This window comes from Lucilia cuprina, chromosome 6 (genome assembly GCF_022045245.1).
Source record: "Lucilia cuprina isolate Lc7/37 chromosome 6, ASM2204524v1, whole genome shotgun sequence".
In the NCBI taxonomy this organism is placed as follows: Eukaryota; Metazoa; Arthropoda; class Insecta; order Diptera; family Calliphoridae; genus Lucilia; species Lucilia cuprina.
This window is the reverse complement of record NC_060954.1, coordinates 10280390-10294503: the sequence shown is the minus strand read 5'-3', so window position 1 is coordinate 10294503 and position 14114 is coordinate 10280390. Positions and strand designations below refer to the sequence as shown.

Below are 14114 nucleotides of genomic sequence, written 5' to 3'. Positions count from 1 at the left end.
TAGTCTTGACTATAGACTGATCTATAGTTGTGACTATAGACTGATCTATAGTGTTGACTATAGACTGATCTATAGTCTTGACTATAAACTGATCTATAGTCTTGACTACAGACTGATCTATTGTCAAGACTACAGTCTCATCTATAGCCAAGACAATAAATTGATCTAAAGTCACTGATCTATAGTCTTGACTATAGACTGATCTATAGTTTTGACTATAGACTGATCTATAGTGTTGACTATAGACTGATCTATAGTCTTGACTATAAACTGATCTATAGTCTTGACTACAGACTGATCTATTGTCAAGACTACAGTCTCATCTATAGCCAAGACAATAAATTGATCTAAAGTCACGGCTATAGAATGATCTATTGTGAAGACTTGTGTATAGGACCGATATAGTTATTTTCTTTTTATCTCTCTCCCACAACTTACCAAAATCACTTAAATGCTCTGAAGTATCAACTTCTCGTTTAAATATCACATGATGTGAAGTTTCCTTTTGATTAGGTGACAAGTCATGTGGTAATGGTTTTATCACCATATCATGACCAATACTGCCCTCCTGCAAAACAAGAAATTGCACATAAATTAATAAAAATATATAAATAAATTATTATAAATATTAAATAAATTTAAAAATAATATATATAAAATTAAGTTATTATTTTTAGCAAATATAAATGACAGTTATAGACACAGCAGGGAGTCTTAAGAAAAAAAATTATAAAAATTTAATGACTAGTTCCAACTAAAAGGCGAAACTCAAACTGTAAGCTCTGAAAGTTTGCAGTTTCCAAAAGTTGTTCACTTGTTGTCCTACAGTCTTCAGCAAAAAAAAAAAGGTTATTTTGGGTGGCCTGTAGTTGTTTATTCAGTTAAGCAACACATTTTATTTATTTATTAATTAATAAAAATTCATTTTGGGGTTGTATATATAAGACCTTTTTTTGGCATAATATTATTAATAATTTTGCAAGAAAAAAACATTTCACGGGGTTTGGTGTTATTTATCTTTTTATTTCATTTATAAATAAAACATGATTAAGCAAACTGTAACATGATTTCAAGAGGAAGTTTTATTGTGTTTATTTTTTTTTTGTTAAATAAGATTTCTATTGTTTGGCGGGAAGAGAAATAAAACGGAAGCTTTATTATTTAATAATTAATAAAATGTCTAAAAGTCAAGGAAAATCTCTTCGTTTTTTGACAGCTATCTGAAAATTTCCAGTTTTTTTTAATGATTTATGACTTTGTGTGGGGATGTTAAGATTTAGATGGGATTTGCTTAAAGTAGGCAACACTGATTTCATATTATACCTACTTTAGATTGGTCTATAAGACAGACTATAGACTAATCTATACTCTAGAAAATAAACTGATCAATAGTCAAGACTGTAGACTGATCTAAAGTCCACATTAGAGTCTGATCTATTGTCCAGATTATAGAATGATCTAAAGTCCAGACTATAGAATGATCTATAGTCCAGACTATAGAATGATCAGTCCAGACTAAAATACGATCTATAGTCCACATTATATAATGATCTAGAGCCCACACTATGGACTGATCTATTGTCCATACATAGGCTGATTTATAGTCCAGACTATAAATTATTCTATAATCCAAACTACTGATCTCTAGCATAGACTATACAATGATCTATAGTCTAGACTATAGATTGATCTATAGACCAGACTTTAGAATGATCTATAGTCCAGACTATAGAATGATCTATAGTCCAGACTATATAATGATCTATAGTCCAGACTATAGTATGATCTATAGTCCAGACTATAGTATGATTTATAGTCCAGACTATAGAATGATCTATAGTCCAGACTACAGAATGATCTATATTCCAGACTACAGAATGATCTATAGTCCAGACTATAGAATGATCTATAGTCCAGACTATAGAATGATCTATAATCCAGATTGTAGAATGATCTATAGTCCAGACGATAGAATTATCTACAGTCCAGACTATAGATTGGTCTATAGTCCAGACTACAGAAAGAACTATAGTCCAGACTACAGAAAGAACTATAAACTGGTCTATAGTCCAAACTATAAACTGGTCTATAGCCCAGACTATAAACTGGTTTATAGTCCAGATTATAAACTGGTTTATAGTCCAGATTATAAACTGGTTTATAGTCCAGACTATAAACTGGTCTATGGTTCAGGCTATAAACTGGTCCATACTCCTGACTATAAACTGGTCTATAGTCCGGACTATAAACTTATAAACTTATAAACTATAGTCCAACCTATAGACTGATTTGTAGTCCAAACTATAGACTGATCTGTAGTGTGGACAAGGATAAGTCTATAATCTGGAATAGACAATTCTATAGTCTGGATTATAGATCATTCTAGTCCAGATTATAAACTGATCCGGGCTATAAGCTCGTCTACAGTCCAGACTATAAACAGATATATAGACCTGACTATAGACTAATTTAAAGTACCGATTATAGACTGATTTATATTCCTGACTATAGTCTAGTTTATAGTCCAGTCTAAAGTCCCGACTATAGTCCGGTCTTTATTACTGACTATAGTCCAATGTATAATCAAGTTAGTCCATCGGCAGTACTTCATAGATTTGAACTATAGATTTGTCCTTTGTCTGACCAATGTATTAGTCCATAGAAGTCTATAAAGTTCTCTTTAGCCTCCAGCTACTGAGGAGTCAATGAGCTGAGTTATGAAATAGTCTATAATCTTTTCACATCATTTAAAAGTCTATTTTAACAAGGACTTTACCTCAAGCTAAAATAGTTTATTTTAAGACTTAAATAGTAAGTTTAAAGCCTTTCAAAATTCATTGCAAAATTAATACTATAAATTTTTACAGTTAGTTTCTGAATTTTTTATCTTTTGAAATACTGTTTTCTACAAAAAAAAAAAAAAATAAAAACCAATTTGATTTCAATAGTTTTTTCAAACAGCAATTGCAATTAAATCAAACGACTAAGGACATACAATTTATAACTGTAAAATGCGTGTGTTAGAAAACCCAAAATCAAGCTTTAAAATAAGAAAATTGAAATTTTATCAAATCATGGTTAAAATTATCAATTGAAAAAATCTTTAGTAATTAATTAACATTTCAAAAAGTTTACTTTTCTACAGTCTCCCAGTAATAACCTAAACTGTGTTTATATACATATGTATTTTAAGTTACTTTTCATTTAAGTTTTTTATTGCCCAAAAAAAACTAAAAAAGAAAATTTATTTATAACTTTTTTTTTCTTGGCTTAAATGTTTATGGTCATTTATAACACCCCATAGAGTTTTTGGATTCAAAAAAGAGAGAGATAGAAACAAAACATCAGTCGGTTGACAAATAACAACTTAAAACTGATAACAGTTAATAGAGTTAAAGTGTAAAAAAGCTGATGGAAAAATTTTAAGAAACAACAAAAACTAAAAAAGCTATAGCGGTAATTGTATATATATAAATTAAATTAAGCAATATTTTCCGCATTTTTGATAGCATGCTGAGGTTTTGGTGGCAGGAGTTTTTGGGTTTTTACTATTTGTTCATTTGAAGGTTTACAAATTTATGTTCATAAGCTATTAAATTTAGCTGGTGTTGAAGGAGATTGTCATAAATCGAAATATTTTATTAAGAAAAAAGTAGAGCAGACTACTATAAACTGTGGTATAGTCAATACTAAAGACAATTCTACAGTCAAGACTATGAACAGAGCTATATAGTCTATATGAAAGGTTACTCTATGATCCAAACTGTGGAGTAATGTCAGTCTATAGTCTGGACTATAGATTAGTCTACAGTCTGGAATATAGATTAGTCTATAGCCTGGACTGTAGATTAGTCTATAGTCTGGACTATAGATAAGTCTACGGATTAGTTTATAGTCTGGACTATAAATAAGTCTAGACTATAGATCAGTCTATGGTCTGTACTATATAGATCAGTCAATAGTCTAGAATATAAATTATTCTATGGTCTGGACTATAGATCAGTCTATAGTGTATAGTCTTTACTATAGATCAGTCTATAGTCTGAACTATAGATCAGTGTATAGTCTGGAGTATAGATCAGTCTATAGTCTGGAGTATAGATCAGTCTGTAGTCTGGACTACAGATCAGTCTATAGTCTGGACCTAAGATTCCGTCTATGGTCTGGACTATAAATCAGTCTTTAGTCTGGACTATAGATCAGTCTATAGTATGGACTATTGATCACTCTATAATCTGAACTATAGATCAGTATGGACTATTGTCTATAGTCTGAACTATAGATCAGTCTCTAGTCTGGACTATAGATCAGTCTATAGTATGGACTATAGATCAATCTATAGTCTGGACTATAGATCAGTCTATAGTCTGGACTATAGATCAGTCTATAGTCTGGAATAGGTCAGTCTACAGTCTGGACTATAGATCAGTCTATTGTATGGACTATAGATCAGTTTATAGTCTGGACTATATATCAGTCTATTGTATGGACTATTGTCTATAGTCTGTACTATAGATCAGTCTACAGTCTGGACTATAGATCAGTCTATAGTCTGCACTATAGATCAGTCTATAGTCTGGACTATAGATCAGTCTATAGTCTGGACTATAGATCAGTCTAAGGTCTGGAATGTAGATCGCTTTAAAGTCTGGAATATAGTTCAGTCTAAAATGTAGATCACTTAGCAGTCGTTCTATAGACAAGTCTGTTTTTAGTCTGTCTATATAGTCTGGACTATAGGTATAGACTGGACTATAGATATAATCTGGACTATAGATATAGTCTGGGCTATAAATATAATCTAGACTATAGCTATAGCCTGGACTATGTAGTCTAGACTATAGATATCTTCTAGACTGTAGATCACACTGGATTGTAGATCACTCTATAGTCTAGATCGTAGATCAGCCTCTGTTCTGGACTGCAGATCCGCCACTGTGCTGGACTGTTGATTAGCCTCTGTTCTTGACTTCAAATCATTCATTGTAAGGAAAAAAGATCGGTTTATAGTTTAAAAACTGTTGGTATTGCATTAAAATTTTACATTCCAGTAGCTTAAAATGATTTATTAGTTTAATACCAACCTTAATTAATTAACAAAATAAACCACTAAATTTGTATTTAAATGCCAAATTTATTTAAAATCACCTGTTATGCAATAATTAGAGCACACGCCCAGTGTTTTAATTATAAAAATTAAAAAAACTAAAGAAATAAAATAGTAATTTATAAAAAAATGTTACTAAAACCAACATTGAACATTAAAATGTTTAACATTGTAACAATTAAATTTTGTAACATTTTTTTTAAAAAAAAGGTCTTCAAAAATGCAAGTGTTTTTTATTTTACCTTCTTTAATTTGAAAAACAAAGAATTGTAAATTGATTTTTAATTTCAGTCTATACAATAGAAATGTTTATTACAATTTCAATTGCACTTAAAACAGAAAACTATTAAATTGTTTAATAGCAACAACAACAATTCAACATTAAATTCAGGGTCAATTAATTAATCAAGTAGTGAATTTCAAGAAATCTATTGGTGCTGTTTATTTGTTGTTGTTGGATGACTTTTTTTTAGTTTTATATTACAATTTGCATAAAACTAAAATGTATTTTTTATTAAGTATTTTGTGTTTAATTTATGATCTATTTTCAAACATAAAATTCAAAAACATACCTAACGTTGTCTTAAACAATTTGTTGAAAATTGTTGCATTACAAGAAGTCGGTTTTTTTTTATAAAGTGTTTGTATAATTAAAAGATTATATTGAAAATTTTGTAACGAGTGGACTATAAAGTGAATAATTATCATGTTGTTTAAAAAGTGAAAAAATTCCAAGTGTTTAGTGAATTAGTGGTATAAATATGGACCAATAAGTTGTCTTAATTCATCAAAATCATCAAGCAGTCATGTTCTTTCTCAATAAATTGAATTACAGAAAGATCTTTGAAATCTAAATTTAAGAACAGATCATAGTTCTTGATCAATCCTCTGAGGAATATATATGACAACCATTGAGTTTGACTAAAAGTTTAGAACAAGAAACAATCCATTTTTGCTCTCAATAACATTAAAGAACAAAACTTTTATTGATTCGATGTTTTAAAGCGATAAGTTTTGATCAAAGTAATTCCCGGAAAACTCCGAAGCAATCACTTTTTTTCTCAATAAAATTGTTGGGTTAAAGTGCAGTGATCATAAAATAAAAGAACAATTAATTCGAAATTATTGTTCAATGATCTAAAGCGATCTACTGCTACTATAAACTTCTTTTCCTCTAGACACAAAGCAATCAGTTTTCTCTCAATAAATATCTTTGATATTAAGTTTCCAGTGATCTTCTTCAACTATAAAGTTCTATTCCTAAAGACTCAAAGCAATCACTTTACTCTCAATAAAAAACTTTGATATTAAGTTCAAAAATAAAGAAATCATGGAACAATGCTTTAAACAAGCAGCGATCATCTTCAAGTACAAAGATCTGACCGTCAGTACAATAAATGAGTCATAATTTAAGGAACTATAGCGATCACCTCTACAAATATCATAAATTAATCAAAAACATCAAGCAGTCACTTTTTTCTTAATCGATTATTTTCTTTACTGATCAACAATAACGATCAGTTTTAACTGCAAGAATCAATTTGTATAACATTTTCTTTGTTATGGATAAAATATGATATTGATCAATGTTAAAAAAAACGATCAGTTTTAACTTCAATAATCTAACCAGAAAGCTGTCAATTTTCACTCAATAAATTTATTCTTCTGTTCCCTTCTATATTAAGATTTAGAAACAAAAATGAACATGATTAATGTCCAAACGATCACTAGTTATTAAAATATTCTTTATGATTAAAAGAACAAGGAAGTTGATTGATCGATCTGTGTCCATAAAAGATCAATTTTAATTGCTAATGATCTGCTTAGAATATCTCTCTCCGATATTAAGATTTAAAAAACAATGTTCAATTTTCAAACGATCGCTAGTTATTGAAATATGCTTAATGATAAGAGGACAAGGAGGTAATTGATCAATAAATGTTCAAAAAAGATCAGTTCTATTTGCAATTATCTGGTTAAATGATGACAATTTTCTCTCAATAAATTAAAAATTTTGATTCTTTTCTAATATTAAGGTTTAGAAATAAAAACAGTAATAAAGATTTAAACGATCACTAGTTATTCAAATATTCTTTATGATTAGTGAAATAAAAAAGTTATTGATAGATCAATATCCATAAAAGTTCAGTTCTAATTGCAATGATCTGGTTGAAACTTCACTCTGCAATAATAAGATTTAGAAACAAAAATAGTGATCATTGTTATGGAAATATTCATAATAATGAGAGGAACAAGGATATTATTGATCGATCAATGAAGAAAGCTTTCAATTTTCTCTCAATAAATTAATTGTAATGATCTAGTTGTAAGCTGTCAATTTTCTCTCAATAAATTGATTTATCTGAATCTCCTTGATATTAAGATAAAGAACCAAAAATAAGAGTGATAAATGTTTGAAAACGATCGCCAATAACTGAAATATATCCAAGACCGACTGAGGAGTTATTGATCAATGCTTCTAAGCGATCAATGTAAGCCTCGAAGATCCGTTCTCATAACAAAAGAGTGTTAAAAATTCTATAAATCTAATGGAGAAAAGCTAAAAGCTGTAATTTTTCTCTCAATAAATTGATTCACGTAAATCTCTTTAATATTAAGATTTACAAACGAAAATTATACTGATAAATGTTTTAAAACGTTCGCCGATAACTGAAATATATCCAAGACAGATAGAATAGTTTTTGATCAATGCGATCACAGTTAGAATCGATGATCTGTTCCTATAACAGAAGAGTGTTAAAATTCTACAAATCTTAGGGAGAAAAGTTCTACTTCATATTAAGATCATTGTTATAGATCAGTTTATAAAGAAATTTTTAACAAATCCAAATCAAACAAGTTTCAAATCTTAAACATTTTTGTTGTTTTTTCTTTAAATATTAATCATTAAATAACTCCCAACATTATCATTTATAATTTTTGACAAATCACTTTGATTTAGCAAATGGTCGGTATTAAATAAACATTAATTTGTAAATTTTTTTCTTAAATGTTTGTGTTTTTTCTTTGATTTTTTTAACAAAACTGCTGGTAAACAAACATAAATAGCAATATATATAATTTGTTAAGGTTTTCAATCAAGATTAAATTGAAATCTTATTTGAAAAAGTGTAAAAAAAAGAAAAACTAAAACTTATACAAGAATAACTTATATACAAACAGTCAGACAGACAGACAGACAGACAGACAGACATACAGTGCGACGATCTAACAAAACCCAGCAAGTGGTTATCAATTTGGTCAAGGTTAGTTATATATAAATTTTTTTATATTTTATTAATATATATACAAATAAATAAACAAATAATATAAAAACATGTTAACACATTGTTAAACATATAAGAACACTAACACTTAGCTAATAAAATTTATTCTTAATTTTTATTAGAAATAAACTTACTCTTAGAACATACTTGGAAAAAAAGAGTTAATATATTATTTGAATTAAAACAAATAAGAGCTGGTTGTTTTAGAAAAAAAAAACAACAACAACATTAAAATTCTAAAAGAATTATTTTACAAGTAGTTGTTTTAACTTTAAACATCCCTACTTATGGTCAAAGTGGAATAACCATCCAGAAAAATTGGTTCCTTTGCCCGAAAATACTGATATGTAATGAGATTTTCTCAAAAAAATAGTCTAGAGACTGGACTATAGTCCAATATATAGTATAGTCTATAGTCCAGTATATATAGTACTGACGATAGTCTATTGTGTCGACCACAATCTGGATAGTCTGGCCTATAGTCTGTCTAATGTCTAATCTATAATCTAGTTAATCTCGACTAGTCTATAGCCTAGTCAATAGTCTAGACTATGATGTGGACTTTAGTCTTGTTTTTACCATGGATTTTAGAATAGTCTATAGTCTATATAGTGTAGACTATAGTCTGTATATATTCTGGTTAATAATCTGGTTAATAATCTGTTCTATAGATTCTGCTACTGTCTAGTTTATAGTCTAGTCTATAGTCTGGACTATAGTCTAGTCTTTAGTCTACACTATAGTCTAGTCTTTAGTCTACACTATAGTATAGTCTATAGGACTATAGACTAGTCTTTAATCTGGACTATAGTCTAGTCTTTAGTCTGGACTATAGTTTAGTCTTTAGTCTGGACTATAGTTTAATCTTCAGTCTGGACTAGTCTATTCTCTGGTCTTCAGTCTTGCCTATAGTCTGGACTATATTACTAACTATAGTCCGGTAAATAATCTGGTCCATAGTCTGGGCAAGAGTCTAGTCTATAGTCTGGACTAGTCTATAGACTGGACTATAGTCTAGTCTATAGTCTGGAACATAGTCTAGTCTATAGTCTGGAAAATAGTCTAGTCTATAGTCTGGACTAGTCAATAGACTGGACTACAGTCTGGAATATAGTCTTGTCTAAAGTCTCCACTGTAGTCTAGTCTATAGTCTGGACTATAGTCTAGTCCATAGCCTAGTCGTCCTGACTATAGTCTTTTCTATAGTCTATTTTCTGGTCTATAGTCTAGTATATAGTGTAGTATATAGAATTAATGCTCTCCAGTACAGTTTATTGTATCTTCTTGACACCAGTCTAGTTTATAGTAAAGTGTTTCATCTGAAATATTATCTAGTCTATAGTCTAGTCTATGGTATGTGCTATAGTCTAGTCGTAGTCTGAGTCTTATCCATGGTCTCCAAGTTAAGTCTATATACAGGACCATAATCTAGTCTATCGTCTGGCCCATAGTCTATCTAGTCTATAGTCTAGTCCGAGTCTAGACTATAGTATATTCCATAGTCTGGTCAGTAATGGGGATACAATATATTATAAGGTCTGGACTATAATTAAGTCTAGTTTTGAATCTAGCCTTGTAAAAAATCTACTCTATAGTCTGGACTACATTCTAGGCTATAGTTTAATCTAAAGTTTGGACTTACTTTATGTCTGGTTTATAGTCTCGACCACAGCATAGTCTACGATATAGTCTATAGTTTAGGATATAACATATTCCATAGTCTAGACTGTAGTATGGGCCATAATCTAATCCGTAGAATAGTCTATAGTCTGGAAAATAGTTCATTATATAGTATGAACTATAGCTTACAATCTGGTCTATACTCTATTCTATAGTTTAGTCTGTAGTCTTGGTTAGAGTCTAGTGTGGACTATAGTTGTCAGGACTATACTTTTGTCTATCTATATTCTTGTCTATAGTCTAAACTATAGCTTTGTTTATAGTCCAAACTATTGCCTAGTGTATAGTGTGGACTACAGCCTCCTCCAGATAACACTCTAGTCCATATAAAGTCTGAACTTTGTTGTTGTTTTTGTAATTCTATAGCGTGTCCTATTAACATAATAATGCCGAATTTGTTAGTTATTTAAAGAAAAAATTAATGCAAAATTAACATTGACCATAACAGTGGTAATTGAATTGCTATTAAACTAAAATAAAAACAAATTTAATTTTTATTAAAAAAAAACACTTAAAACTGACTGCTTTAAGCGTTAAATTATCTTAAAACAGCAGTTAAAAGAATTAAGAACAATTTAAAACGCACTTGATTTTGAAAATATTATTTTAAGAATAATATGCAATTGAAATATATATATATATTTTTTTTCTAATTTATATAAATGACCTTTAGAATTTTTTGATGGTTTTGCATAAAAAAATGCGATTTTAAGATTTCTATTAGTTATAGACTTTAACAACAATTTAATTAGTTTTGAAAGGTGTTTGAGATTATGTGGACAAAAAAAAAAGGTACAGACTACATACCCCAAGACATTGAAAGATTTAAAGTAGAGATTTGTTAATATTTGAACAAGTTCAATGTTTTATAAATGCTAAAGATATTGAAATTATCTCACAGAGAATATTGTCAAATATGCAGTTGAGAATTTTGATTTAATTTTATTTGTCAAAGTCAATTTGTTTTGGTTTAAAATTTTACGAAGAAGTTGAAATCCTTGTTCTTGTTCTTTGAAATGTGGGATAGTTTAGTTAGAGCTTTTAGTTTTAAACATTTAAATATATTTATTAAGACCTTGTGTGATTATCTAAAAGATTAGATCAATTATGTGGATTATGATTAAGAGTGTCTTAATCATTGATCTATAGTCTTGACTACAGATCACTAAAGAACAAATTATAGCCTTGACTATAGATCAATCTATAGTCTTGACTATAGATCAATTTATAGCCTTGAATATAGATCAATCTATTGGCTTGACTATAGATCAATCTATAGTCTTGACTATATTTCAATCTATAGTCTTGACTATATTTCAATCTATAGTCGTGACTAAAGATCAATCTATAGTCTTGACTATATATCAATCTATAGTTTTGACTATAGATCAATCTATAGTCTTGACTATAGATCAATCTATAGTCTTAACTATAGATCAATCTATAGTCTTAACTATAGATCAATCTATAGTCCTTACTATAGATCAATCTATAGTCTTGACTATAGATCAATCTATAATCTTGACTATAGATCAATCTATAAGCTTGACTATAGATCAATCTATAGTCTTGACTATAGATCAATTTATAGTCTTGACTTTAGATCAATCTATAGTCTTGACTTTAGATCAATCTATAGCCTTGACTTTAGATCAATCTATAGTCTTGACTATAGATCAATTCATAGTCTTGAACATAGATCAATCTATAGTCTTGACTATAGATCAATCTATAGTCTTGACTATAGATCAATCTATAGTCTTGACTATAGATTAATCTATAGTCTTGACTATAGATTAATCTATAGTCTTGACTATAGATCAATCTATAGTCTTGACTATAGATCAATCTATAGTCTTGACTTTAGATCAATCTATATTCTTGATTATAGATCAATCTATATTCTTGACTATAGATCAATCTATAGTCTTGACTATAGATCAATCTATAGTCTTGACTATAGATCAATCTATAGTCTTGACTATAGATCAATCTATAGTCTTGACTATAGATCAATCTATAGTCTTGACTATAGATCAATCTATAGTCTTGACTATAGATCAATCTATAGTCTTGACTATAGATCAATCTATAGTCTTGACTATAGATCAATCTATAGTCTTGGCTATAGATCAATCTATAGTCTTGACTATAGATCAATCTATAGTCTTGACTATAGATCAATCTATAGTCTTGACTATAGATCAATCTATAGTCTTGACTATAGATAAATCTATAGTCTTGACTATAGATCAATTTATAGTCTTGACTTTAGATCAATCTATATTCTTGACTATAGATCAATCCATAGTCTTGACTATACATCAATCTATAGTCTTGACTGTAGATCAATCCATAGTCTTGACTGTAGATTAATCTATAGTCTTGACTGTAGATTAATCTATAGTCTTGACTATAGATTAATCTATAGTTTTGGCCAATCCATAGTCTTGACTATAGATCAAGCTATAGTCTTGACTATAGATCAATCCATAGTCTTGCCTATAGATATAGTCTTGACTAAAGTTTGATCTATAGTCTTGACTGTAGACCAATCTATAGTTTTGACCATAGATCAATCTTAAGGGGAAAATTTCTATAGAAAATTGTCTTTATCACTAACGATCTTGATTGAAAATTGTTTCGATCGATAGTGAATTTTACAAAAGGTTAGCCATTTTCTTAAACTTTATTATTGTTAAAATAAAACAAACACCTGAAACCAATTACCACCAAAAACTAAAGATTCAAAGCATTTAAACACCAAAATGTCTGCAAATGATAATGACTTCTTCTTCTTTTTCTGTTGGCAAAATTCTATAGAATTGACGTTGAATTTAAAACATTAATTTTTATCTATTTTAATATTTATGAGACATCTTAAAGACATGGATGGCATCAATTTGTGTTTCAAATTTAAATGTCACTTGTTTATCTTGTAAAAGAACACAGAATTTTAAGAGAAACTTCTAAACAACAAATTAATCAAGATGAAACATAAATTAAGAAAAAAAATACTGGTTTTAAAATGTAAATATCATAAAATAATGTTAAATATTATTTAAATAATTTTATTTAAATTAAAAACGTCACGTACTTACATATTTATATGGTAAAGTAAACAAAGGGTTTCTTTTTTTTTTTTTTTGATTGAAATACCGCTGAATTTCTAGAAATTTTATTTTGCAATTTGTAGACAATGATAGTTCATTCAACTAGGTTTATGCTGATCTCTGCTGCTAAATTAAATTTAACAACTTTGTAACCAAAATGTTGTTTCCTTAAGGTGTTAATTGTTTTTATTCATAAATTATTAACACCTTTATTTGTTTATTTATTTTAAATATAAATAGTTTATGTTAATCAACTATTAAGTAAAAATATTTTTGCAAAAAAATTGACAAAATTCTAAAAATTTTTAGATTTTCTGAGATTATTAAAGCTTTACGGAGTTTTGTACAGACAATTTTTTGCTAAGATGGTTAAAAAATGAAATAATTTTCTGCCAAAATATTCTTATAAAATAGTTATCGATTAATTTTATAAATTTTCTAGTTCAGTTCTAGTTCAGTTCAAGTTCAGTCCTAGTTCAGTTCTAGTTCAGTTCTAGTTCAGTTCTAATTCAGTTCTAGTTCAGTTCTAGTTCAGTTCTAGTTCAGTTCTAGTTCAGTTCAAGTTCAGTTCTAGTTCAGTTCTAGTTCAGTTCTAGTTCAGTTCTAGTTCAGTTCTAGTTCAGTTCTAGTTCTAGTTCAGTTCTAGTTCAGTTCTAGTTCAGTTCTAGTTCAGTTCTAGTTCAGTTCTAGTTCAGTTCTAGTTCAGTTCTAGTTCAGTTCTAGTTCAGTTCTAGTTATGTTCTAGTTCAGTTCTAGTTCAGTTCTAGTTCAGTTCTAGTTCAGTTCTAGTTCAGTTCTAGTTCAGTTCTAGTTCAGTTCTAGTTCAGTTCTAGTTCAGTTCTAGTTCAGTTCTAGTTCAGTTCTAGTTCAGTTCTAGTTCAGTTCTAGTTCAGTTCTAGTTCAGTTCTAGTTCAGTTCTAGTTCAGT

General features: G+C 28.9%; 1 protein-coding gene across 1 annotated transcript in view; it reads right to left on the bottom strand.

Annotated features, from left to right (window-relative positions):
- Positions 1 to 567, bottom strand: part of LOC111686183 (A disintegrin and metalloproteinase with thrombospondin motifs 16) — a 39309-nt gene extending 38742 nt beyond the window's left edge. Inside the window, exon 1 of the mRNA XM_046955631.1 lies at positions 439 to 567. Within this exon, the coding sequence (XP_046811587.1) occupies positions 439 to 547 (109 nt within the window). The 5' untranslated portion in view covers positions 548 to 567. The remainder of the gene's footprint in view (positions 1 to 438) is intronic.
- Between the last annotated feature and the right edge of the window lie 13547 nt (positions 568 to 14114).